The 25273-nt window shown below is 49.0% G+C and overlaps 1 protein-coding gene across 1 annotated transcript in view; it reads right to left on the reverse strand.

Annotated features, from left to right (window-relative positions):
- Positions 1-19091: 19091 nt before the first annotated feature.
- The window catches only part of LOC140917984 (heparan sulfate glucosamine 3-O-sulfotransferase 4), a 140400-nt gene continuing 134218 nt past the window's right edge, over positions 19092-25273 (reverse strand). The window contains exon 2 of the mRNA XM_073361513.2: positions 19092-24929. Within this exon, the coding sequence (XP_073217614.2) occupies positions 24293-24929 (637 nt within the window). The 3' untranslated portion in view covers positions 19092-24292. The remainder of the gene's footprint in view (positions 24930-25273) is intronic.

Here is a 25273-nt window from a genome sequence, read left to right on the forward strand (position 1 = left end):
GCACGCTCTAGAAACTTATAACTGTGCCCTGTGCGTTCTCTGGAACGCAAGAAAGCAAAGCCCCTGCCTTGGGAGCCTTCATTCCAGCCTAAAAAACCAGAAATTCTATGTCAAACCTGACCTCCCGGCTGCGTGTCACGGCGAGGCTTTGCATAAGAACAGGGGAGTTCAGCGCTGAGGTTCCTAGAGTAGCCCTGCGCCTGCCTCCGTGTGTGTGCATATGCTGCAAGAGAGTTTTTAATTCTGTGCAGCTACGACATGCATGCTCTGATGCCCGATGAGATGCACGCCCGTCTACGGGGATGCACCCAGGTGCAAGAATGAAAGAATGAACAATTCAACTTACTTCCAAGTGCAGCTCTCCTCTACTGTAGGGGTGTGTTAGCTACCTAATCCAATCATCTCTCCCATTGTCTAGCAATGGGGGATCTGACTGCATGTGGAAAGGCACACCTATTGTTACGGAGGGCACCTTAATTCTGGATTTTTTAACTTCTGTGCGTATTAAGATCTCAGCTTTAGCCCGACATTGCTTTAGCTTTTTTGCATTTAACATCTTAAAACTAGATACAGCAACTCTTGCTGTGACCAATGGCAGACCTGCTGGTTTGGGAGCTCTTCTGCTACAAACATAACAAGACAGATGGGAAAAACAGTGGCATATGCCATTCCCTTCCTGGCTGATATGAAAAGATATAATTCCCTCGTGGAATGGGAATAAACCTCGCGGCTGTTTGAGTTTTAGAGCGTTTCAGATTTTCACTGTGTCTCTGGGAATGTATCTTTTTTCTGGTGGCTAATTCCCATATTGCCAGTCTGGTAAATCTCTTTTGCTACATGCATTTCAGTACCTGGAATGAAGACGTCAGGCTTTTGATTTTATTAAACGTATCTAGAAAAATAGGCCAGCTAATGGTTCATTGTATTGTAGCCTGTAGAGATGGCCCCGACCAAATGGGATGAGCAAAGCATTAGCTGTTGTACATGCATATTAGCTCGGAAGCTTTAATGATCAAGAAACTGTAAAGCACTTCTCACCAGGACCTTCTCTTTGGTGAACTCTGCCAGACTGCATGAACTGGAAGATGGCCAAATTGCAGCCCAGATAAACACAGCCTTTCTGCACAGTCACTAATGAGCTGTCTGCTCAGGATGGTATTGTATTAAGGGAAGAAAAGGAGGACTTGTGGCACCTTAGAGACTAACCAATTTATTTGAGCATGAGCTTTCGTGAGCTACAGCTCACTTCATCGGATGCATGCCGTGGAAACTGCAGCAGACTTTATATATACACAGAGAATATGAAAAAATACCTCCTCCCACCCCACTGTCCTGCTGGTAATAGCTTATCTAAAGTGATCATCAGGTGGGCCATTTCCAGCACAAATCCAGGTTTTCTCACCCTCCACCCCCCCACACAGATTCACTCTCCTGCTGGTGATAGCCCATCCAAAGTGACAACTCTTTACACAATGTGCATGACAATCAAGTTGGGCTATTTCCTGCACAAATCCAGGTTTTCTCACATCCCCCCCACCCCCATACACACACAAACTCACTCTCCTGCTGGTAATAGCTCATCCAAACTGACCACTCTCCAAGTTTAAATCCAAGTTAAACCAGAACATCGGGGGGGGGGGGGGAGGAAAAAAACAGAGGAAATAGGCTACCTTGCATAATGACTTAGCCACTCCCAGTCTCTATTTAAGCCTAAATTAATAGTATCCAATTTGCAAATGAATTCCAATTCAGCAGTTTCTCGGGAGACTGGGAATAGAGACTGGGAGTGGCTAAGTCATTATGCAAGGTAGCCTATTTCCTCTGGTTTTTTCCTACCCCCCCCCCCCCAGATGTTCTGGTTTAACTTGGATTTAAACTTGAAGAGTGGTCAGTTTGGATGAGCTATTACCAGCAGGAGAGTGAGTTTGTGTGTGTATGGGGGTCGGGGGGATGTGAGAAAACCTGGATTTGTGCAGGAAATAGCCCAACTTGATTATCATGCACATTGTGTAAAGAGTTGTCACTTTGGATGAGCTATCACCAGCAGGAGAGTGAATTTGTGTGGGGGGGTGGAGGGTGAGAAAACCTGGATTTATGCTGGAAATGGCCCAACCTGATGATCACTTTAGATAAGCTATTACCAGCAGGACAGTGGGGTGGGAGGAGGTATTGTTTCATATTCTCTGTGTATATATAAAGTCTGCTGCAGTTTCCACGGTATGCATCCGATGAAGTGAGCTGTAGCTCACGAAAGCTCATGCTCAAATAAATTGGTTAGTCTCTAAGGTGCCACAAGTCCTCCTTTTCTTTTTGCGAATACAGACTAACACGGCTGTTACTCCGAAACCTGTTATTAAGGGAAGGACACTGTGGTGCCAACATTCAGGATTAAGAAGTTGCTGCAGTTGGCTCAGGAAATGTTCTAGAAAAAGCTCACTTCTCAATAGCAAGCCTGCTAAACAACGTAGGCTGAGAACAACATAGGCCTAATGGCCTGTGATGGGATGTTAGACGGGGTGGGATCTGAGTTACCCAGGAAAGAATTTTCTGTAGTATCTGGCTGGTGAATTTTGCCCATACGCTCAGGGTTTAGCTGATCGCCATATTTGGGGTCGGGAAGGAATTTTCCTCCAGGGCAGATTGGAAGAGGCCCTGGAGGTTTTTCACCTTCCTCTGTATCATGGGGCACAGGTCACTTGCTGGAGGATTCTCTGCTCCTTGAAGTCTTTAAACCACGATTTGAGGACTTCACTAGCTCAGACATCGGTGAGGTTTTTCGCAGGAGTGGGTGGGTGAGATTCTGTGGCCTGCGTTGTGCAGGAGGTCAGACTAGATGATCGTAATGGTCCCTTCTGACCTTAGTATCTGTGAAACCTGCCCCATAAATTCAACTATCTGCATGAAAGGCAGCCAGTGTATATTTACCATCCTGGTCATGGGCAAAACACGCTGAAATGTTTGGTCTCCTTCATCAAGATCACCTGGCGAATGTGACTAATGAGTATCTGCCAGGCCTGGCAGCCTTCATAACCATGGATAATCTACCCCAGTGTGAGTTCTTTCCACCTCTGGCCTGCCCTTGGAACTGACGGGCGCAGCGTAGGGCCCACTGTTGAGAGATTATCCTACATGAGGGAGTGGAGCCTTTGCTAAGGAGTGGATTGGGACTGGGCTAGGCCCAGAGAGTCCCAGGGCAGGCTTGTCACACAGCACTGTACCCACAGGTACTGGGGAAAGGCCCACAATGCTACGGCTGCCCTGGGAGATTCCCGCTGCACCTCACAGCGCTGTTAGGAAGGCACTTGAATCTCAAGCCTGTTGCCTGGACTGAAAGAGGCTGGAGCCTGGACATTCTCTGGGAGGGATCCTCAGCTTTGGGACTGGGCCCCAAAAGAGCCCAGATTTGTTGCAAGGCTACATAGTGCTCTCTTCCACCCCACCCCACCCCAGGCCTTTCTCGAAGGGGCGCATGGAGGGTAGGGAGGGAAGAGGCTCTATGGACTGTGGCAAGAGTTTGTATTTATAACAGCGTCAGTGCCTAGAGCAGCAGAGAGATGCTGGCTGGCAAGCCAGCCGAGGGGCAGGGCTGGGAAATGTGGATTGAAGACGAGCAGAAAAGCCACTAGCTTCTCCAGGAGAGCTCAGCGCACGGTAGAATAATTGTGCGGAGTCAGTGAGCGGGTCTGGAAGCTGCGCCCTGGAATGCTGCTCAGACCACGGAGCTCCATCAGCTCCCCATCTGCGGTGCCCCAGACAGCCACGTGCCCTGCTGGCTGTGGTGGAAATCGGGCACCTGCCAGGCCCTGTGAGAAGAGGATGGAGGGACCCAGAACGGACACTCCTGAGTCTGCTTGGCCGTAGGAACACTGTCGTGGCCGAGGGCCATTCCTGGGCCTCGCCGGCTGCGTGCCCCATGTACTCAGACCTCACCGCAGCTGTCGGCCAGGACAGTTCCTTGCGACTTGTGGTGTAAATGTGACTGAGTTGAGTCCCCGGCACGGAGCTCAGTTCGGGGAGCTTGGCTGGCTGTTGACAGCAAGGGTTGAGAGAATGGAGGGACCAGGGCATGCCGGGCCAAATCCTTCCCTTTGAGGAGGAAAAGCATGGAAGGGGCGTTTGCCTGGTATGCACCGTGCTCGCCTCTGCACCCTGCAGCAAGGGGAGGATACGGATGGCCTGGGAGGGGCTGTGCGTTGTTGAATGCAGTATAGTTTAGCCTGTTCTTCGGAGGAAGAATGTAGGAGAGTGCCATCTAGTGCCAGGCCGGCACTGTTGTACCCAGATAGCTCTTCGGCTGTGAATGTTCTGAATGAAAATGCTACAGAGTCAGAGGACTCCCTTGCCAGCCAGCGCAGAGGAGCCAGATGGCAGGAGCAGGATGCATGTGGGGATGTGAGGCCAAGAGCTATAAAAGCTGAAGCAGTGAGTTACTGAAGAAGAGAGATGCCTTGGGAATCCTTTAACAGATAGGGCTTGTGTTGGCAGCTCCATGGCTCCAAAGCGTAACTGGAACAGCGTGTGCTCGTTTGCAGTCAGGGTAACGAGAGCTGGTGGTCTGACCTCAGCAGAGGAGATGGGCATGGGGCCCAGCCACTCCCCTGATCAGAGCTGCTGTTCGCACCACAACAGAGGGTGTAGCAGGGAAGATTGCAACCTGCCGAGATGGGGCTAAACACACCGCAGGCCAGGCAGAAGAGGACGACCTAGGTGTCGAAAGGGTGACGTGCCGTGGCCCAGAAGAAGCATGGTGCCAGTTCGGCTGCAGTCACACTGCCCTGTGTGACGATTAGCTGAAGAACCCAGGGTGCTTTTATTTCTGAGCACAGGAAATCCGAGGAGGGCGAAGGCCTGGTGGGATAGTTCCTCTGAGCAGCAAAACAGCTGGAGCTGCGTGAATAATGCACAAGAGCTTGTGCAAGAGATGCCTGGGATAGAGAAGGAGACAATACCTTGACTTCTCTGGCCAATCACAACTAAGTACACAGAATAAAATTTGAATATTTATGACCATAAAGCAAAAAAATGGAAAATATTCATCAGAGAGATTAAATTCCAGGACATCGTAATGTGAACAGAGATTCCATGAAGAGAGAGAGGCTAAATTTGTCAAATAAATTATTTACTCTGAATCATTTATTCTGTCTAGTGAAATTCTCCAAGGGGGAAGTGTAGTCACCCAAGGTGATCTGAGAATTCCTTATTCCTTTCATTCACTGCACTTTATTCTTTGGTTATTTCTAAGGGAAAAGTAAAAATCATTCCATTAGCTATTTCTCATTACGCTGCTGTTGAACCCCTTCTGTATAGGGTGTCCAGGGGAAGTTCATCTGGGACGGTAAGATAAAGGAACCAAGACCTGGTCCCTATGAACAGCTGGATCAGTTGGTGCATGAAGGGTGGGAGGAGCTGCCAGTCCATGGGGGGGGGGGGGGGAAACCCAACAAGAAGAGTTGTGGCCTGCAGCCCAAGGGATGGGATTTATGGTTTGTGCAGAGTTTTGGTTCTGAAGCTGTGAGCCCCAGCATGGCATTGCTATGAATAAACAGGTCATCCAAGTCATTTTGGAGGCATTCCAGCACGTACTTACAGTTGTGTAATGCCCAGTTTGTTACTGGGTGCTGTGGGTATGCTGGCTGTCAGCTGGCTTTGTCGTTTATGGTTACAGTTGGTCAGTCCGAGTGCACGTCTCTATTTCCTGAATGTGATTCCAGCCTTAGCGCTGGGATATCTGCGGCTGGTGAGCCCCCTGCACCTAGAGAGGCATTTGGAGGGCATGGGAGATATTGCTATCTGTCGATCCCTGTCAGCTGGGTGGAATGTTGCCAGATGAGTCGCTTGCCCTCGTGGCACAGAAGTCTCCGGTACCAGCGTCCGTGCGGTTCTGTAGCTTGTAGGGCTGGAGTAACACTGCTTCTTCTGTGCGGGGCAGGGACACCTATTTTTTAAACCTCCAATCCTGCCTTAGACAGACAGTGACAAGGAGAGAAACACTTAATACCGGAGCCTCCTTGTGGGACAAAGCACTGCATGCTACAACTCAGGTGTACGCTCTGCTGGCTGCAGGGACAGATGTGGGGACCCACATGAAAGACCCCCTAAGCTTATTTCTACTAGCTCAGGTTAAAAACTTCCCCAAGACACAAATCCTTCCTTGTCCTTGGATGGGTACTGCTGCCACCACCAAGTGAGTTAACCAAAGATTCGGGAAAAGGACCACTTGGAGTTCCAGTTTCCCTAAAATATCTGCCCCAAGCCCTTCACCCTCTTTCCTGGGGAGGCTTGAGAATAATCTACCAACCAGATAGGTAAACAAGGTGAGCACAAACCAGACCCTTGGGTTTTTAGAGTCCTAAAAACCCATCAGGTTCTTAACAACAGAATTTTATTATAAAAACAAAATAAAAGAAGCACCTCTGTAAAATCAGAATGGAAGGTAATTTTACAGGGTAATCAGATTCAAAACACAGAGGATTCCCCTCTCGGCAAAACTTTAAAGTTACAAAAAACAGAGATCTACCTCCCTCTTAGCACAAGGAAAATTCACACGCTAAGAGAAAAGATACTCTAACGCATTTCCCTGCTATTACTTACTATTTCTGTAAGTTTAGAGGTATCATTCAGTAGGAGCTAGGTTACTTACTTTGTCTCTCTCTTTGTCTCCCGAGAGAACACACACAAAGAGCCAAAGCCAAACCCACCCCCACGGATCTGAAAGTACCTTCTTCCCTTATTGGTCCTTTTGGTCAGGTGCCAACTAGGTTATCTGAGCTTCTTAACCCTTTACAGGTAAAGGAGGGATTTTATTGCTACCCTTAGCTGTAGGTTTATGACACACCCCAAGAACCTTCTCCCTGGGCCCGAGTTTCCCCAGTGGTGCTGGAACACTTTTACTAGTGGGGGTGCTGAAAGCCAACACCCTTATTCCTGTCTATGCCCCCCCAACCCCCCAGAACTGGGTCCGATAACAGGGTCATGTCTACAGGGAGTGGGAACCCGGACAGGGGTGAGGGGGCTGAGGCTGTGGGGTGGAGCCCTGTGTGTGGGGCTGGGAGCAGAGTCCCGGATGAGGAGCTGGGACCCTGCATGTGGGCCTGGGAGTAGAGCCCCAGATGTGGAGTGGCAGCTGGTGCCCCATGTGTGGAACCAGGAGCAGAGCCTGGGGCATGGGGCTGGGAGTGAGGATCCCGTGTGTGTGACTGGGAGCAGGGATCCCCGGATATGGGCAGCAGCCAGGACCCCACGTGCAGGGCGAGAAGCAGAACCCTGGGCATGCAGCTGGGACCCCACGTGCAGGGTCAGAAGTGGAGCCCCAGAAATTAAAAGGTACAGCTCCAAAAGTGAAATCCCTGCAAGCTGCATGGAAACTTTTTCAAGACACCATAATATAGGCTCAACTTAAATGTATACCCCAAATTAAAAAACATAGTAACAGAACCAAAAAAGTGCCACCGTGGCTAAACAACAAAATAAAAGAAGCAGTGAGAGGCAAAAAGGCATCCTTTAAAAAGTGGAAGTTAAATCCTAGTGAGGAAAATAGAAAGGCGCATAAATTCTGGCAAATGAAATGTAAAAATATAATTAGGAAGGCCAAAAAATAATTTGAAGAACGGTTAGCCAAAGATTAAAAAGTAAGAACAAAAATTTTTGTAAGTAAATCAGAAGCACTAAGCTGTTAAAAACTGGGGGGGGCCACTGGATGATTGAGATGCTAAAGGAGCACTCAAGGACGATAAGGCCATTTCAGAGAGACTAAATGAATTCTTTGCATCGGTCTTCACGGCTGAGGATGTGAGGGAGATTCCCAAACCTGAGCCATTCGTTTTAGGTGACAAATCTGACGAACTGTCCCAGATTGAGGTATCATTAAATGAGGTTTGGAACAAATTGATAAATTAACCAGTAATAAGCCACGAGGACCAGATGGTATTCATTCAAGAGTGTCTGAAGAAACTCAAATGTGCAATTGCAGGACCACAACTGTAACCTCTCATTTACGTCAGCTTCTGCACCAGAGGACTGGAGGATAGCTAATGTGATGCTCATTTTTAAAAAGGGCTCCGGAGGTGATTCCGGCAATTACAGGCCAGTAAGCCTGACTTCAGTACCTGGCAAACTGATTGAAACTATAGTCAAGAACCAAATTGTCAGACACAGAGATGAACACGATTTGTTGGGGGAAGAGTCAACTTGGTTTCTGTGAAGGGAAATCATGCCTCACCAATCTACGAGAAATCTTTGAGGGGGTCAACAAGCTTGTGGACAAGGGAGATCCAGTGGATACAGTGTACTTAGATTTTCAGAAAGCCTTTGACAAGGTCCCTCACCAAAGGCTCATAAGCAAGTAAGCTGTCATGGAATAAGAGGGAAGGTCCTCTCATGGATTGGTAACTGGTTAAAAGATAGGAAACAAAGGGTAGGGATAAATGGTCAGTTTTCAGAATGGAGAGTGTAAATAGTGGTGTCCCCCAGAGGTCTGTACGGGGACCAGTCCAATTCAATATATTCATAAATGATCTGGAAAAGGGGGTAAACAGTGAGCTGGCAAAATTTGCAGATGATACAAAATTGCTCTAGATAGTTAAGACACAGGCAGACTGCGAAGAGCTACAAAAGGATCTCTCAAAACTGGGTGGCTGGACAACAAAATGGCAGACGAAATTTAATGTTGATAAATGCAAAGTAATTCACATTGGAAAACATAATCCCAACCATACATATAAAATGATGGGGTCTAAATTGGCTGTTACCACTCAAGAGAGAGATCTTGGAGTCACTGTGGATAGTTCTCTGAAAACATCCACTCAATGGGCAGCGGCAGTCAAAAAAGTGACCAGAATGTTGGGAATCATTAAGAAAGGAATAGGTAATAAGACAGAAAGTATCATATTTATAGCCTCTATATAAATCCATGGTACACCCACACCTGGAATACTGTGTGCAGATGTGGTTGCCCCATCTGAAAAAAGATATATTGGAATTGGAAAAGGTTCAGAAAAGGGCAACAAAAATTATTAGGGGCATGGAACAGCTGCCATATGAGGAGAGATTAATAAGACTGGGACTTTTCAGCATGGAAAAGAGACGACTAAGGGGGGTATGATAGAGGTCTATAAAATCATGACTGATGTGGAGAAAGTAAACAAGGAAGTGTTATTTACTCCTCATAACACAAAAACTAGGGGTCAGCAAATGAAATAAACAGGCAGCAGGTTTAAAACAAACAAAAGGAAGTATTTCTTCACACAACGCACAGTCAGCCTGTGGAACTCTTTGCCAGGGGATGTTGTGAAGGCCAAGACTAGAACAGGGTTGAAAAAAGAACTAGCTAAGTTTCTGAAGGACAGGACCATCAATGGCTATTAGCCAGGATGGGCAGGAATGGTGTCCCTAGCCTCTGTTTGTCAGAAGCTGGGAATGAGCGACAGGGGATGGATCACTTGATGATTACCAGTTCTGGTCATTCCCTCTGGGGCACCAGGCACTGGCCACTGTCGGAAGACAGGGTACTGGGCTGGATGGACCTTTGATCTGACCCAGTTTGGCCGTTCTTATGTTCTTATGAACCCAGCCAGGAGCCCCTTGAGTCATGTTCAGAAATCCGAGCTGCTCTGAATTTTCCTTGCAAGTGACCCACCTAAGCAGGCTGTTGCTCTGAGCAGTCCGTGGAGCTGAGCAGCGTGTGTCTGTCACCTGCACAGCAGCAAGTGCTCCCATGTTTGTGATATGTCCTGTAAACAGCAACCTGTCTCCTCCTAAAGCAGTGTGTGCTGTACCTGGCTGGGTTGGGAACATCTTCTGGGGAGACACACAGGAGAGCCAGTGGCTGGATTCAGCCTGCACCTGACTCGTTACCAGAGTTTAAACACTGTTACTACTTGATCTTTCACTGATTAGTGCTAGGACTAAATATCCTGCTTGGCATTTTGGGAACATGCATCTACAGTGCTCTCCATGCCAAAGGAGCCCAGAGCAGCTGGTAAACGCTACCCAGACTAGTAAGCTGCTCTGTTAGCCTGCACAAAAGAAGCACAGCACAGTACAGCACCTTGTGACAGCTGTAAAAAGAAGATCAGCTGTAAAAGCATAGTGCATGGTACAGTCTGTGTATTTGTCTTCTAGCCATGTGCATTGACGGGTTTGGATAAAACACTCTTTGCGACATACAACCACCAGTGAGGTCACAGACAGAGGATTAGGGCTAAAGGTGCAGAACAGTCAACAAAGAGACGCTGTTTTTCTGCAAGTGTCCTAGAGCATGAGGGAGAAAGGGAGACAGAAACTGGATTAAATAGAAGGGAATTTTCTCCAAATGGAATGTTTTTCATGCTTTCCCATGAGGCGTCAGAATGTCTTTACGGACAAATAGTCAGAGTAGAGTCCATTATGCTCAGCGCTCTTTGCCTTGAAACATAAATAGCTGCATATCATAGAAGTGTTTGTTAGGAGGAAATGTGTATGCTGGAAACAGTTACACATTAAATCACTACTTCATGCAGAAAGATATTGCTAAAGGGAGAGGATTACTTACTATATTAATTCTCTCCTTCAGCTCCCCACACATCTTTCTGCACATAATGACGTTAGTCACAAAATGTAGTGTTGAAACAATTTTGATACATTGCAATTCTATTTCCTCCGAGACTGCATGTCCTGATGCTTTCCCTGCCCTCCCCTGTCCTCGGGCTCTGGCGGAGCAGGGAGGAAAAGAGGACCAGTCGTGTCACATTTTCCGAAAAACAACTCCACTGGCAAGTCCTCAGGAGAGTCCTCAGTGCACGGACTAGTTCCCGTTCCACTCTGCTCCCCGTGCAGCCAGCGGCCACCTCCAGGGATCGCCGTTAACCGTTCACCACGTCACTGTGCTGTGTGATCTGAGAGACCATGTATAGAGAAAGACGGGGGTCCTGCGTGCCCTTCCCGCCAATCCCCAGCCACATGGACTGGGTGAAGGAAATCCTGGTGGCCTCAGCCTATGAGGCCAAAGAGACAGCTCTGCCCTGCCAGAAGCTGGGACCTGTGGTGGCAGCAGGACAGGGGGGCCCTCCCTCACTGTCCCTGATACTGCTTCCCCCTTCTCGCCTTTCCCTCTTTGTCTTTCCCTCCCTCGCACCAAACAGTGTAAAAACAAAGAGCAGCCAAACAAGATAACCCCCACCCAGCCCCGGCAGACCTTGACTGACTTGGCCCCTTCGCCGCAGTCACTCCGCTTGTCTCCTTCCTCCCACATCTCCCTTGTGTGGCCGGTCTTCTTCATACTGCCAGCTCTTTGGGGCAGGGCCCGTGTGTGTCTGGGCAACACCTAGTGGTCCTGATCCAGGGCTTGGGATCTTCACTCCCTGCTCTCTCACACACACGTCATAATAACAGCACGAGCGTCTCTGGTGCCCGCTGGGGCACGCTGAATTCCACCCCCAGCCGGGTGAACACTAGCGATCAGCCTAGAAACTGATGGCGGCTACTTCTCTGACGCTCGCTCAGCTCAGTAGCTGTTGGTTATTCCTCGTCAGGGTTCTGCCCTCTTCCCACCCGGGCACTGGCCATACCTGCCCAGTGTCTTTACTCAGGCCCCCCAGCCCGGCAGGCGGTGGGCTCGCTAGACACACAGCCCCTGCCAGCGTAACGAGGGGCTTAGGCCCCAGCTGTGGGCAGCTTGCGCAGTGCTGCGTGTGCCCCCACGGAGTGACGGCAGAGGCCAGTTCAGACACACATCAGTCTGACTTCCCCCCCCCACCAAAACGGTTTAGTTTCATTGGGAACTTTTCCACAGCAAAGCCTTGCCATTTCCTGGCTGGCCTGCTTGCAGACCTCAGAGAGGGATGTGTCTTGCTTGGAAAGCAATCTGTTCCTGGTGTGTGTGTGTGTGTGTGTGTGTGTGAGAGGGGGTTACTCACCGCTGGTGTTTCTCTCCACCAGTGCTCAGCAAGTCACCCCCCATTCGAGGCTTGGACTGAGGCATGAATGTATCTTCTCTGGGAGACAGGAACCGTGGGTGAAAGCAGCCGTGGCCAAAGCATTCATGGCTGGGGTGGTGTGCAGTGCTGAGCCTGAGCTCCCTTGAGCTCCAGGCAGAGTGACAGGCAGTCAGGGGGCGGGGGACAGGGAGCAGGCGGTGATGATGATGAGCTATTCCTAGGAATTAACTCCTGTGACGCATTTCACCCTTTTTCTGTATGCAAACTACCTGAGCAGGGGATTGGACTAGACGACCTCCTGAGGTCCCTTCCAACTCTAATATTCTATGATTCTATGAAACAGTTTGTGACTTGTCTTTGCTTTGATTATGTTTGTGATCTGTCCTTTGTGGGGAGGGACTGGCCACCTAAGTCACATGGCATCGTTTCGGCTCCCTGACTGGATGCTGAAACTTTGATGACTAGGAGGAGGACAATCAAAGGGCTCCTTGGTGGGTGTATGGACTCATCCAGAATGAACCTGCACTTGCAGTGAACAAAGTAATCGTTCTACCGTGTGTGTGTGTGTGTGGACACCACTGGAAAGAGGGGCAAAGCCCCATGAAGTGAGTTTGTGGGTTTCTTTGACCATGTGTCCATGAATCCTTCTTATGGAATATTGGCAGTAATGACAACAACACAGACCGCAGCACAACAGAGACCCTTTGATCTGAGAACACTTGCCTTCTTCTGAAACTTTGCAGCCAGCTCTTTGACAAGGCAATGTCCAGTTAAAAAGCACGACTCCATCTCAACAAGACAATGCATGGCTGAAGCAAGCTTTTGAGATGTTACACCTGGGCACTAGAATGGGTCAATGCCTCGAGAAACATCACCCAGAGCTTTGCTTAGCTGTAGAACAGTAAAGAGGTAACCAGGGAGTGGAGCTGGTGAATACTTTGCAAACATAGTCAGTGAATACTTGGTTTGATTAATATCACAAAGTTTTTAAAATAAAACACTGAGTGGCTAATTTTGTTCTGTCCCCAGATTTTGCTCTCACAGGCAAGCAACTATTTCCCAATAAATGTTGTACTTTTCACCCAGTTCTGTCAGGAACTCACTGGAGGAATTAAAAACTGGCTGGAGAAGTGCCCCGGTGATTGTCCTTTAGTGAACCGTCCCGCTTGACAAGTGCATGGGGCTGCAGGAACACTCCAGCATGGGCCAAAGGGTGGCCTAGGTGGCTAATAGTCCTTTCCATGCGTACTCCCTAGAAAGGAGAAGCTGATAATCTCCCAGGGGAAGGAGACCCAACAAGCCAAGGTGCCGGTGCTCAGGCAGGTTTCAGAGCACAGCTGGGTTTGCTGTTGCTGTCTGCAGGGCAGTCTGGGTAGAACCTTGTACATTTTTTCCATTCCCCCAGACCTGGAAATGGGGGAATGATTTCACACATGCTCTCTCAAAAAAGCTCCCTTCTGGGGAGAAAGTGAGTGTGGGAAACCTCAGTCCCAGGATGTGTGAGCAGCTCAAACCAGGGGATGTGATGGGGCTCTGAGGGGTGCTCCCAACAACGGCTGCAAGGAACGACTGCTAAGCAGGGTTTTGGCAAGAGCTGCTCTGGGCTGCTGTCTGCTTTGCTGTGGCACAAAGCAGCCGTAAGGCTGGCAGCTCAAATCCACTCACCCTGCTCAGGGCAATCCTTGGTTGGCACCCACCCCGCATGGGCCTGTGGCATTCCCAGGGGAAAGGACACATGGACAGGATGCCTCTGTAGCCCAGCCATCCCCAGCAGCTGTTGGGGCCTGTTGGGGCCATGGGGAGCCTGGTGTGGCTCCATTAGAAACAGCTCCTTCTAGTTACCACAGCCAACAGTGATGCATCCATGGCAAGTTATCATCTTTCATTGTTTAATTCATTTTGTATTTCTCTTCTCTTCCTTCGGGTTCTTTGTAGTGTTGTCAGCACAGGAATGTGTCAGGGAGGGGCTGCGTTGTCCCTGGTCACAGGAATCCAGTGATTTGGACTTCAGTCTGAGTTGCCAGCAAAGAGCCTGCCCTTGCCCACACTGGGGGAGCAGGCGAGTTGGTTTATCGGTCTGCCCCGGACATGGCCCTGGCAAAGTCGTGCTCTGCTCATGGAGCTCAGGTGTCCAATAAAGGGAAACGTTACTTTGCATCTTTATGTCTGTTCCAAAAGCTTTTAATGACAACAGCAGGTGAAAATGGCACATCATTCAAGACCGTTTGATTGTCTAAAAATACAGCACTTGCGTCGCAAAGGTCATCAAGAGAAGAGCGCATTTCTCCTTGGTCTTAATACTGAGATTTTTCTGCTACATCAATGCTGAGCAGCTAGGGAGAGGCCCCCAGTTAACTAATTAGGATTAAAATCTTAGTCAAGCAAACATTTATTCCAAGGGGGCGGATTACACTGCAGTGTGATTATATCACTCAGGTACTAAAACTCTGACTTATTTTGAGATTTAATTGATCTTTTGATGACTTTTTAAATGTCTGGCAAGAGGGGAGCTGCTTCTCAAACAGTGTACATTTCTACACCAAAATGATCTTGATTTGAATAAGTATTCAGTCCTTGTTTGGTAAATACACCCAGTGTTAATGGTGCTTAATGGTGCCTATAATTGGTGTCTAAAGTTATTTAAAAGTAAATTTACTAGAAAATAATTAGCAATTTTATAGTTCACTACTTCCTAATTTTGTTGATAAAAATTGTCAGTGGTTTTATCAGATGACACAATAACACAATGGTGTGAAATAGAGTTTTCTAAATTGCAAGGAAAGGGTGCACAGAAAATAAACTGTTTTCTCTTTTAACATCTTCCACTGGAAGCCAGCCCCCCCCCCCCTTTATAATGCAGTAAATTAGCTTTAATCAGCAATTGGTGAAACCCTCCCAGCACTGTTCAGGGATTTCTTGGGAGTTCTTAACCTTCGCTGTGGGAGCAGGGAAGGAAAGCGGTTTCCTTATTAGGACTAAAGCATCTTTCCTTAATGAGCTTGTGGGAATGCTCAGCCCACCAGGAGCCCCATTCCCCTCTCTGCAGCTCCACAGACTGCATGAGCTCTAGGAGTAGAGGGAAGACTGAGAATAAATGGAGAGAAAGCGCTTTCCCGTGGTGTTTGTTTGCTGTACGCTGTGGGGCTCAGCTGGTTCACGCATCAATCTGCAGCCTGCACAGCTAAACATCCAGAGGAGAAGCCTGTGGCTGGCAGGCTTGGTGCCTGCACTGAACTCCTGAGACTCTGGTGATTGAGTCCAGAGTCGATGCCAGGAAGGCATGAGAACCAGCCTGCCCTGGGCACAGCTCGCCCTGAGCTCAGAGTGGGCTGGGCCTGGCGGTGGGTTTGGGTGGAAAGTGGCACCATGTGACATCCCACCTGCTTTTGATTCTGGTACCAAATGCTCCCAAACAGCAACTGCCAGGGTCAAAAGGAAAGTAGGGAAAAGGCTCCCATGAAAGAGCTAGCAGCCAGCACAGACCTGGGGCTGGGGGTGGCCCCGCCCACCGGGGCCAGGGGCCACTCAGACGGTATTATCTGGACCGTCCCTTTTCGAGAGCTGTGTTCCCTCTCTGGTACTGGGACAAAACCAGACATGGGTTTGTCTGGGAGCGGATGGGGGCTGCTGCTCCGCCCCCTCCGGCTCTTCAGATTGGTGCGTCTTCACACGCACCTTCTCACGCACCTTCACACGCACCTTCTCACGCCAGCAGGGGGCAGGCCCACCCCGTCATTTCTGGCAGTAGCAGCATGACGGGTGGGCTGGGAACATGTGAGCGGCCACCTTATCTGGGGCACGGCCATGTGTGCAGTACAGAGCTCCCCCTGCCAATCAATGAAACCCTGCCCTGTCCCCCAGGTCCAAAGGGGCCTCCTCCTGCTGTCCGGGGGCTGTGCCGAGTTGGGCCCACAGGTGTTTGATGTGTTGCAAGAGAGCAGAGGGCTGGGCACTGACACCTCAGGGTTCAGAGTGGATCAGGGCCCTGTCTGCTACTGGCTCTCGGCTGCCCTTGGCCTGTGAGCTGGACAGCGCTCTGCACAGGCCCTTCCTTCCCAGATGCAACCACAGTTGTCCCGTGGGGTTCAGAGCTGGCCAAAGGCTGTGACCCAGATCCTGCGATCCCACCCCCCTCCCCACAACTATGAGCTGGTAGGGCAGGGCAATGGGAGCAGAGACCAGGCTGCTGGCTGGCTCTTTAAATGCTACCTCTAAATGCCCATGGCTAGAGCATGAATCATAGAATCATAGAATATCAGGGTTGGAAGGGACCCCAGAGGGTCATCTAGTCCAACCCCCTGCTCGAAGCAGGACCAATTCCCAGTTAAATCATCCCAGCCAGGGCTTTGTCAAGCCTGACCTTAAAAACCTCTAAGGAAGGAGATTCCACCACCTCCCTAGGTAACACATTCCAGTGTTTCACCACCCTCCTAGTGAAAAAGTTTTTCCTAATATCCAACCTAAACCTCCCCCACTGCAACTTGAGACCATTACTCCTCGTTCTGTCATCTGCTACCATTGAGAACAGTCTAGAGCCATCCTCTTTGAAACCCCCTTTCAGGTAGTTGAAAGCAGCTATCAAATCCCCCCTCATTCTTCTCTTCTGCAGACTAAACAATCCCAGCTCCCTCAGCCTCTCCTCATAAGTCATGTGTTCCAGTCCCCGAATCATTTTTGTTGCCCTTCGCTGGACTCTCTCCAATTTATCCACATCCTTCTTGTAGTGTGGAGCCCAAAACTGGACACAGTACTCCAGATGAGGCCTCACCAATGTCGAATAGAGGGGAACGATCACGTCCCTCGATCTGCTCGCTATGCCCCTACTTATACATCCCAAGATGCCATTGGCCTTCTTGGCAACAAGGGCACACTGCTGACTCATATCCAGCTTCTCGTCCACTGTCACCCCTAGGTCCTTTTCCGCAGAACTGCTGCCTAGCCATTCGGTCCCTAGTCTGTAGCTGTGCATTGGGTTCTTCCGTCCTAAGTGCAGGACCCTGTCTTGAAAACACCTGTCCAGCCTGCTGCGAGCTGCTGGGGTCTCCCCTGCTGGCCTCACTCATCTCCAGACTGGGTACTCTGCTTGGAGCACTGAGGGGCCACTGTAACTAAGAACTGGCTTCGTGTCTATCAAACAGAAGTTGCTCTGTTACATTGATTCACTGATTCTGATGCCAGAAGGGACCATTGTGATCCTCTCATCTGACCTGCTGTATAGCACAGGCCAGAGAACTGCCCACAAATCATTCCTAGAGCAGAGCTTTTAGGGTATGTCTACACAGCAAGAAAACCCCCCATGGCTGGTCCACACCAGCTGACGCAGACCATGGGGCTGTTTCATGGCTGTGTAGACATTCAGGCTCAGGCTGGTGTCTAGTCTCTGGGATTCTGCAGGGTGGGAGGGTCTAGGAGCCCAGGCTACAGCCCAAGCCCAGAAGTCTACACAGTGATGGAACAGCCCCATGGACTCGTCAGCTGGGATGGGCCAGCCGTGGGTTTTTGTTTCCTGTGTAGACAGACCCTTAGGAAAATATCTGATCTTGATTGAAAAATTCAGTGCTGGAGAATCCACCATGACCGTTAGTAAATTGTTGTAGTGGTTAATTACTCACTGTTAATTACTCTCACTGCAAAATTTCCAGTTTGAATTTGTCTCGCTTCAACTTGCAGCCATTGGATTGTGTTTGAGCTTTCTCTGCTTGATTAAAGAACCCTTTATCAAATATCTGTTCCCCATGTCAAGTTACAGCCTGTGAGCAAGTCACCCCTTCACGCTCCCTTTGTGACGCTAAACAGATTGAGCTCTTTGAGTCTATCACCTTTTTTAAGGTGGTTTTCCAATCTTTTAATCCTTCTCCTGGCTCTTCTCTGACCCCTCTCCAATTTATCAACCTCCTTCTTGAACTGTGGGCTCTGGAACAGGACACGGGATCCCAGTAGTGGTTGCACCAGTGCCAAACCTGGAGGTAAAATCACCTCCCTGCTCTTCCGCGAGATCCCCCTGTTTATGCATTGTGGGATCACATTATCCCTTTTGGCCGCAGCCTTGCACCAGGACCTCAAGTTCAGCTGATTTTCCACCCCCCCCAAAAGCCTTTTCAGTGTCCCTGCTCCCCAGGACAGAGTCCCCCACTCTGTAAGTATGTCCGACCTGTTTGCTCCTAGATGTCTACATTTACATTTACCTATATTCAAATGCATATTGTTTGCTTGTGCCCAGTTTACCAAGAAATCCAGATTACTTGGTATCAATGACCTGTCCTCTTCGTTATTTACCACTCCCACAGTTATTGTGTCAGCTGCAAACGTTATCAGTGATGATTTTATATTTTCTTCTGGATTATTGATAAAATTGGTCAATAGCATAGGGCCAAGGACCAATCCCTATGAGACCCCACTAGAAATACATCCACTTGATAGTGAGTCTCTGCTTACAATTACATTTTGAGACCCATCCACGTAATGTGGGCTGTAATGAGTTTATATTGTTCTAGCTTTTTAATCAAAATATCACGTGGTAGCAAGTCAAATATCTTAAAGACGTCTAAATATGTTACATCCACGCTATTTACCTTTATCAACCAAACTTGTAATCTCATCAAAAATATTAAATTAGATTGACAGGATCTATTTTCCATAAACCCATGTTGATTGGTATTAACTATATTACCTCCCTTTAATTCTTTATTACTTAAGTCCTGTATCAGCTGCTCCATTATCTTGCCCAGGATTGATATCCGACTGACTGGCCTATAACTGCCTAGGTCATCCCCTTTACCTTTTTTCAGATACTGGCACATTAGCTTCCTTCTGGTCTCCTGAAACTTCTCCAGTGCTCCAGGATTTATTGAAAATCAACATTACTGGTCTGAAGAGCTCCTCAGCCACCTCTTTTTAAACTCTTGAATGTAAGCTATTTGGTCCTGCTGACATAAAAATAGCTAATTTTAGTAGCTGTGGTTTAACATCTTCCTGAGATACTAGTGAAATGGAAAGAGTGTTATCACCATATGATATGACTACATCTTGTTTTTTCTCCAAATACAGAACAAAAATATTTACCTAACAGTTCTGCCTTTTCTGCATTATTATTGATAATTCTACCATTTCCATCTAGTAGTGGACTAATACCATTGTCAAGATTCTTTTTGTTTCTAATATACTTAAAAAACTCCTTCTTATTTTCTTTAACTCTGTTGGCCATAGATGTCTTCTTGTGTCCCTTTGCTTCCCTTATCAATTTGCGACAATTCCGAGCCTCTGATTGATATAAATTGACGGTGTTTGTAATTCCATTCATTGTCTGCAAAGGCATACTTTGTTTGCAGGAGTGTTTACACAGAGCAAGAGCCCCCAAACCCAACTGGGCCTAGGGTGCAGAGCTGAGAGGCCCTGACACATGGGGCAGTGGGTGCAGAGCAAGGAGCCCCCAACCTACTGAGTATTCACACACAGCTCTGTGCAGCTCCCTGGGAATCATCCTCCCTCCTCCTGCTGCTAAAAGAGTTGGTTGCCTGATTGCGGACTGTGTGGCTTGGGTGAGCTGTCTCCCATCACTGAGCTACTCAGAGACCCATAGGGACAGGGCAGGGGGGATGGTTTGTGAGTGTCCTGTGGGCTGAAATGCCCTTCCAAGGCAGGTTAGAAGATGACACAAGTGCGTAACAATCCCAGCCAGTCTGTGGCTAATTCACAGCAGAGATGCCCATTGTTGGCTGAGCCCCTGGCTCCCAGCGGTTGGCCCGGCCCGGCTGCGTGAGGCTCCTGTAGCCCTGAGACACACCCTGTGTGTTTGCTAGTTCCACGCAGGGCCCTGCAAAGGAGACAGCGTCGCTGCATGGCTGCAGTCCAGGCCTAGCAAAGACGGGCAGCAGAGCACTGGGGAAGGGGTGACTCAGCCATCAGCTGTGGTCATATGTAGCGTGAGAGTCACTGTCTTCCTGCAGTTAGCCAAACACCCTTTCAACACGCCATTAACGAGCTCACACAGGGAACCTGCAGGCAGAGCTCAGACAATGCTGGCAGCCTTACCCTGCTGCTGGTTCTGTCCTTCCCAGGGAGTGACACCGTCTCCCCAGGCCCTCAGCCCTGCGAGGACACCCAAGCAAGGCACAGAGCCCCCCAAGTGGCAAAGTGGGTTTTCTGCCCCAGTAGCAGCTGCGCGGTTTGTTCTCTTCCTGCTCCCAGGTCCCTTTGGATCTGATTTGCGCTCACGGTCATGGAAAACTAAGAGAGGGACATCTCCCACTACCTGCATCCCAAGTGACTGACTGGGCCCAGGGTCCTGCATGGTACTGAGCTGTCTCTATGGTATTAGGTTGATTACGGGATAGAGCAGAGAATTCCCCTCACCGCTGCCACTCCTGCCACTCTGGAATATGCCTGTGAGGAGACCAAGGAGAAATGGAGCAGAGAAATGCAGCTGTTACAATGTTTTATTGTTTAGTGCTGTTAGGTTCAAGTTTTAAGTTCAAGATTTGCAGATGTTCCTATCGTTCGGGTACAGAATGATACAGACAGGTGTGTTTGGGAGGAGATGACAGCACTGCAGTTTGGTTTCAAAAGGACAAATTGTCCATTTTCATTTCTGAACCATTAAGTACCTGCTTTTCCATAACAATGAATCATCCAGTCTCTGTGTACAAAATTAAATATAATTTATGCTTTGCTAATGGAAATCAAATACAAAATTCAATCTCCCGTGTGTCGTAATGCTGACATTTAAATAGTAAAAAAAAAAAAAGTTATTAACCCAACTCTCTCCTAGCAGGTTGCTCCCTCTCTCGCTGGAGAGAAAATAACTCCTCGGTCACATGAGCACATCACAAAAGCAGACACTTGTCACTGACCATGCGGGCACGCAGAGACAAAAGTCACCATCTCACCCAAGCCGACAAAGCCATGTCACCGCCTCCTGATGGCCGGACGTGCCAGGCCTGCCCTTCCCAAGAGCAACAGCATCCTGTGTGATGCTAGTGAACAGCCACCCTCCCCCGGCACCCGAGTTTCTCCTGGCTCCTTGCCTTCTTAGCAGGCCGTTAACGCTCACCAGGGGCTAGCCCCAGAACAGGCCCTGCCGACGAGCAATGCCGTTGGAAAAGTGCAGGAGCAGCACATCCCCTTTGCTGGAGTCAGTCAGCGCCTCGGGCGCAGGGAAGTCACCCATATAAAAAATAAACCTCTTCAAATATGGCAAAAAGAAGCCCCGGTGGCGCAGCATCCTCTGGATGCAGACAGGTCCAGTGCTATTGTCGCAGCCAAATGGCACCTGCCTCCAGAGCAAGCCACTGCGAGAACACGCAGCTTTGTAACCGTTTCCATTGCTCGCCTCTGGGTGGGCGAGCTGGCTGGGGTGAAGCAAGCTCCTTCCAGAGGGTGGCGAAGGGATGGAGACTTAAGCGCAGGCAGCCTGCCATGGCCACACGCTGCTGTCTGAATCCTGGGTCAACATTTCGTTGCTGCTCTGGGAATACAGCAAACGGGCTGGGGGTGACTGTACTGGATCCAGCTACCTCTCCTGCCCAGCTACCGGCTGAAAGCTTTCACCAATCCGCAGAACTCCAGCGTCAGCACGCACAGGCAGGGTCTTTCCTCAAGTCTCTTTTCCTTCCAGGAATGGGCCTGTGAAAAGAGCAGCCAAAGACCACAAGCAATCCGCCGCCCCTGCTGCCCTGGCTGATCCCCGGTGGCCCCTGATGAGGGAGCAGTGCAACACTCTGGCTTTTGAAATACGCAAAGAACATTTTTGGTGCGGTCTGTGGGAGGTTTCCTATGGGGGCCTCTGAGCTCAGTAGGATCTCGTGTGGGAACGAAAAGCTCCCCCTGGCGCAGGTTGTTGCTAAGGGCTGGGCCGGCTGCCCCAGCAGCAGCTGTGGTTCACGTGCCACTGTTCTGACTGCAAGTGAAACCACGGTCAGGAAAATAAACTTTTTAATCCTCTTTTGCAAAGATTAGTTGAAAGGGCTTGATCCTGCCAGGTGCTGAGTGCCCTCAGTTCCATCATCTCCCCTGGGCGGACGGGCAACCGCTTATTTCCAGGCGGGGCTCAGCATCGGGCAGGAGTGAGACCAAAACGAGTTCCAGGTTTGCAGGGCATGTGAAATAAGAAAAGACTTGGGGTGTCCATGTCAGCAGGACCCTAGAAATTGGGAAGATTTAAAAAAAATGCCCTCCCTCTGAAGCCAGGAATCATTTTGCACCAAATGGTCTAACAACCCAGCTTTCATTTTGCAGAAGAAACGACATTTTAATAACATCTGAAACAATTGAATGTCCCCCCCTTACTACATATTTCCAGTGTTTGTACAATATATTTCTGGGTTTGCAGGTCGGTGAGAAAGCGTTTTGTCAGACGCTGTTTTAAAACCTAATCAGGCTAATCTGAACTGACATTTACTTCAGCGGGAACGAATGTGATGCTCCCCAAACCTGGCCCACAGTCGAAATCTGACAAATGAATTTAGCTCCTTTTATACAATCCAAAGCACTAGCCCCACTTTATTGTGTAATGAACCACATGACAGGCCATGAAACCCAAAGCAGGTTCAGCTTGTTACCTTGCTTAACAGTGTTTTAGTGACATTTCCTTTGGTTAGTTGGATCAACAAGGATTTCTTGCCACCTTAATCAAAACCGAGCCTTGGTCTTGCTCAGGTATGCATAAGCTGCGTTTTCTTGCTGCTTTCAAACAGCAACAAACGCAACATCTCAAAGGAGCACTGAGGCTTGACAAAAATAAAACACCTTCCTCCCTCCCCCTGCAAAAGCAGGCCCCACTGCTGCTCTTTTTAAACAGTTAATAAAAGGAAAAGAAAAGAGAATAAACCCCAGACAGCAAGAAATCACCCCAAGGAAGGAAATGTTCCCTCACAGGTAACACAGTGTTTTCCTTTCATGCCCACTGTTACTGGGTTTTTCTCCGTAACAGACATGGAATATAGTGCAGCTGTGTCAAACTGCCGCTACCTTGTCTTTGCTAATCCAGGCCTGCAGCTCGCTTCGGTTTTGCTGAGATTCTAGGAGTGATGGGTGCTTATCTTATAGTTTCCATCGGGATTTGCCAATTTGGTTGATCATAAACCTTTGTCATTTCCACTTGGAAATGAAGCTTTCTCCAGGGTAGTGAGCACTCACTCAGTGGAAATGACCTTTTCTTCTCTTGCAGGTTTTGGAGCAAAGATGAAGACTATTTCATGGTTTTGCAAACCCAGCTGAGTCTGGATTTTCAGAAGTGCTGGGCACCCACAGCCCCACGGGTTGGCACCCACAGCCCCACGGGTTGGCACCCACAGCCCCAGGGACTCCAGTGGCATTTGCAGCTGCTCAGCATGTTTGAAAGTCTGGCCTGTGTCTGGATTTTGCACACCACTCTAGATACTGCGATGAGGTTTTACTCAGTAGAGGATTCTCCTTCTGGGCTAATGGCCACCTTGCAAAGAACTAAAAAGCCGCCTGTAATGACAACCTCAACTGCCATCTGCTCTGCGGGGAAGCAGGGGGCTTCCAGAATGACTGAGAAATGCCAGTTCATTCCCTGCCTGCAGGAAGAGCTGTGAGTGGGACACTGCACCTTCTGCTAGGCGACTATGCCATGCGTCCAGGCCAAGCTTTCTGGGATGGATCCCATGAGAACACTCTCAGCTGGCTCTTAGGTGCCAGTGCATGGCAGTGGTTTTTAGCGCGTGATCATCTAAAGGAGCATATGAGGACTTAGAGAGGAAGCCTGGATTCTGTCTCACTGCAGACCAGAGGAAATCACAAGCAACTCTATTCAGTTAATGGAGTTACACTCAGAAGTGAGAAAAGACTCGGGCTCAGGATATCTGTGGCACTTGGTAAATGGTAGCTAGTGCAAGGTGTAACTAGGATACAAGTAAAGTATCTGTAAATAGATTCTTTGCAGCTTTGCTGTGTGTGTGTGTGTGATCTGATACCACCTGACTGCCAGCAAGGCAAAACTAAAGTAGTGCAGAAGAAATTGAATCTGTCGGCTTGCCTTGTCGCTATTGGGATTCTATAAGCTTCCCTCATCCTTTGTTGGCCGCGGGTAGGACTCACTGAACACTGACTATCTGGCGCTGACAGGAAGCACCAGGAACAAAGTGCTAGAAACAGGTAGCCTCCCCTGTCCCACTGGAGCCTCCCCCAGCAATTCTTGCAATACAATACAGTAGGAGGGCTTGGAACAGACCCAAATGCAACCTGTACTCGCTGTGACATGAAGGTTTCAGAGCTAGAAATGCTGTTCAGCTTGACTTTAACCTTGACGCTGCAAGAGTCTCTTTGTCACAAGACTGAGACTTTAGCCCTGTGTGAGTTTAGTGTCTCTGACAACGATTCACCTCTAGATAGCAGATAGCTTTTTCCCTGCTCTCTTGGCTTTACTTATCACTTTCTTCCTGTTCCCACTGGAAATCTTGACCTGTCATTTGGTAAAACATGACATTGAATGGTTTGTAAAACTTGCGCAGTCTGTGGATAACATCTGGGTCTATTTTGGGATGAGTTCGACCCTTGGATTTGCCCAGGCACCTGGGGGCGCTGCTGTCCTCTGGCTTCTTCAAACAAGGAAACCCCTTGGTTTTATTGAAATAAAAATGCTTCTCTGTCACAATCCTTTTGAGGCCTAAGAAATCCTGGACCTTGGCCATTTCCCCAGCTGGGTCAATAATCAGCCGCTCGCCGCTGACAAAGAGAATCTGGGAAAGTGGGAAATACTGCAGCCAGTTCTCCAGGTGCAGTGCATAGATCCCAATGCGGATGGCGCTCCAGGAGGCATCGATCAGTCCCAGGGTCCGGTTCTTGAAGGCGAGTACTTCGAAGGTGGGGATCTCAGGTTTCTTGGAGAGCGTCTGCGTGTAGTCTGAGATGGCCCTGGTGACGGGGTTCCGCACCACCACGATCAGCTTGGTGTCCTTGGCCATGGAGTGAATGCGCTTTGGGGCCTCGTTGGTCACAAAATAGCTCGGCGTCTTCTCCATCGTTATTTGTCCATCCAGAGTCTTGGGCATCACATTCCTGTAGAGAAAGGAACAGGAGGGAGAGGGGGGGAGAGAGAGAGAGAGAGAGAGAGAGAGAGAGAGAGAGAGAGAGAGAGAGAGCTTAGTTCTGCAGTAGGAATCCAGCTCCCAAGGAAACTCAGGCATGTGGGTTCCCCTCTGGCCATGCGCAGTGAGTTTGAAGCCCGTGTCCCAGTGAGACTGAGGGCACCCCTCGAGGGAGTGACACTAGCTACCCCATAATCTCTGGAGACCTAATGCCGGTTAGTGTCCTTTGGCTTCAGAACCCGGGAAGGCAAGTACATCAAGTGTTAAAGCCAGTCTCAGTAACACATTATACAGTCAATTTGCCATAGGCATATG

The sequence above is a fragment of the Lepidochelys kempii genome, chromosome 10 (assembly GCF_965140285.1).
Source record: "Lepidochelys kempii isolate rLepKem1 chromosome 10, rLepKem1.hap1, whole genome shotgun sequence".
NCBI classification, from domain to species: Eukaryota; Metazoa; Chordata; order Testudines; family Cheloniidae; genus Lepidochelys; species Lepidochelys kempii.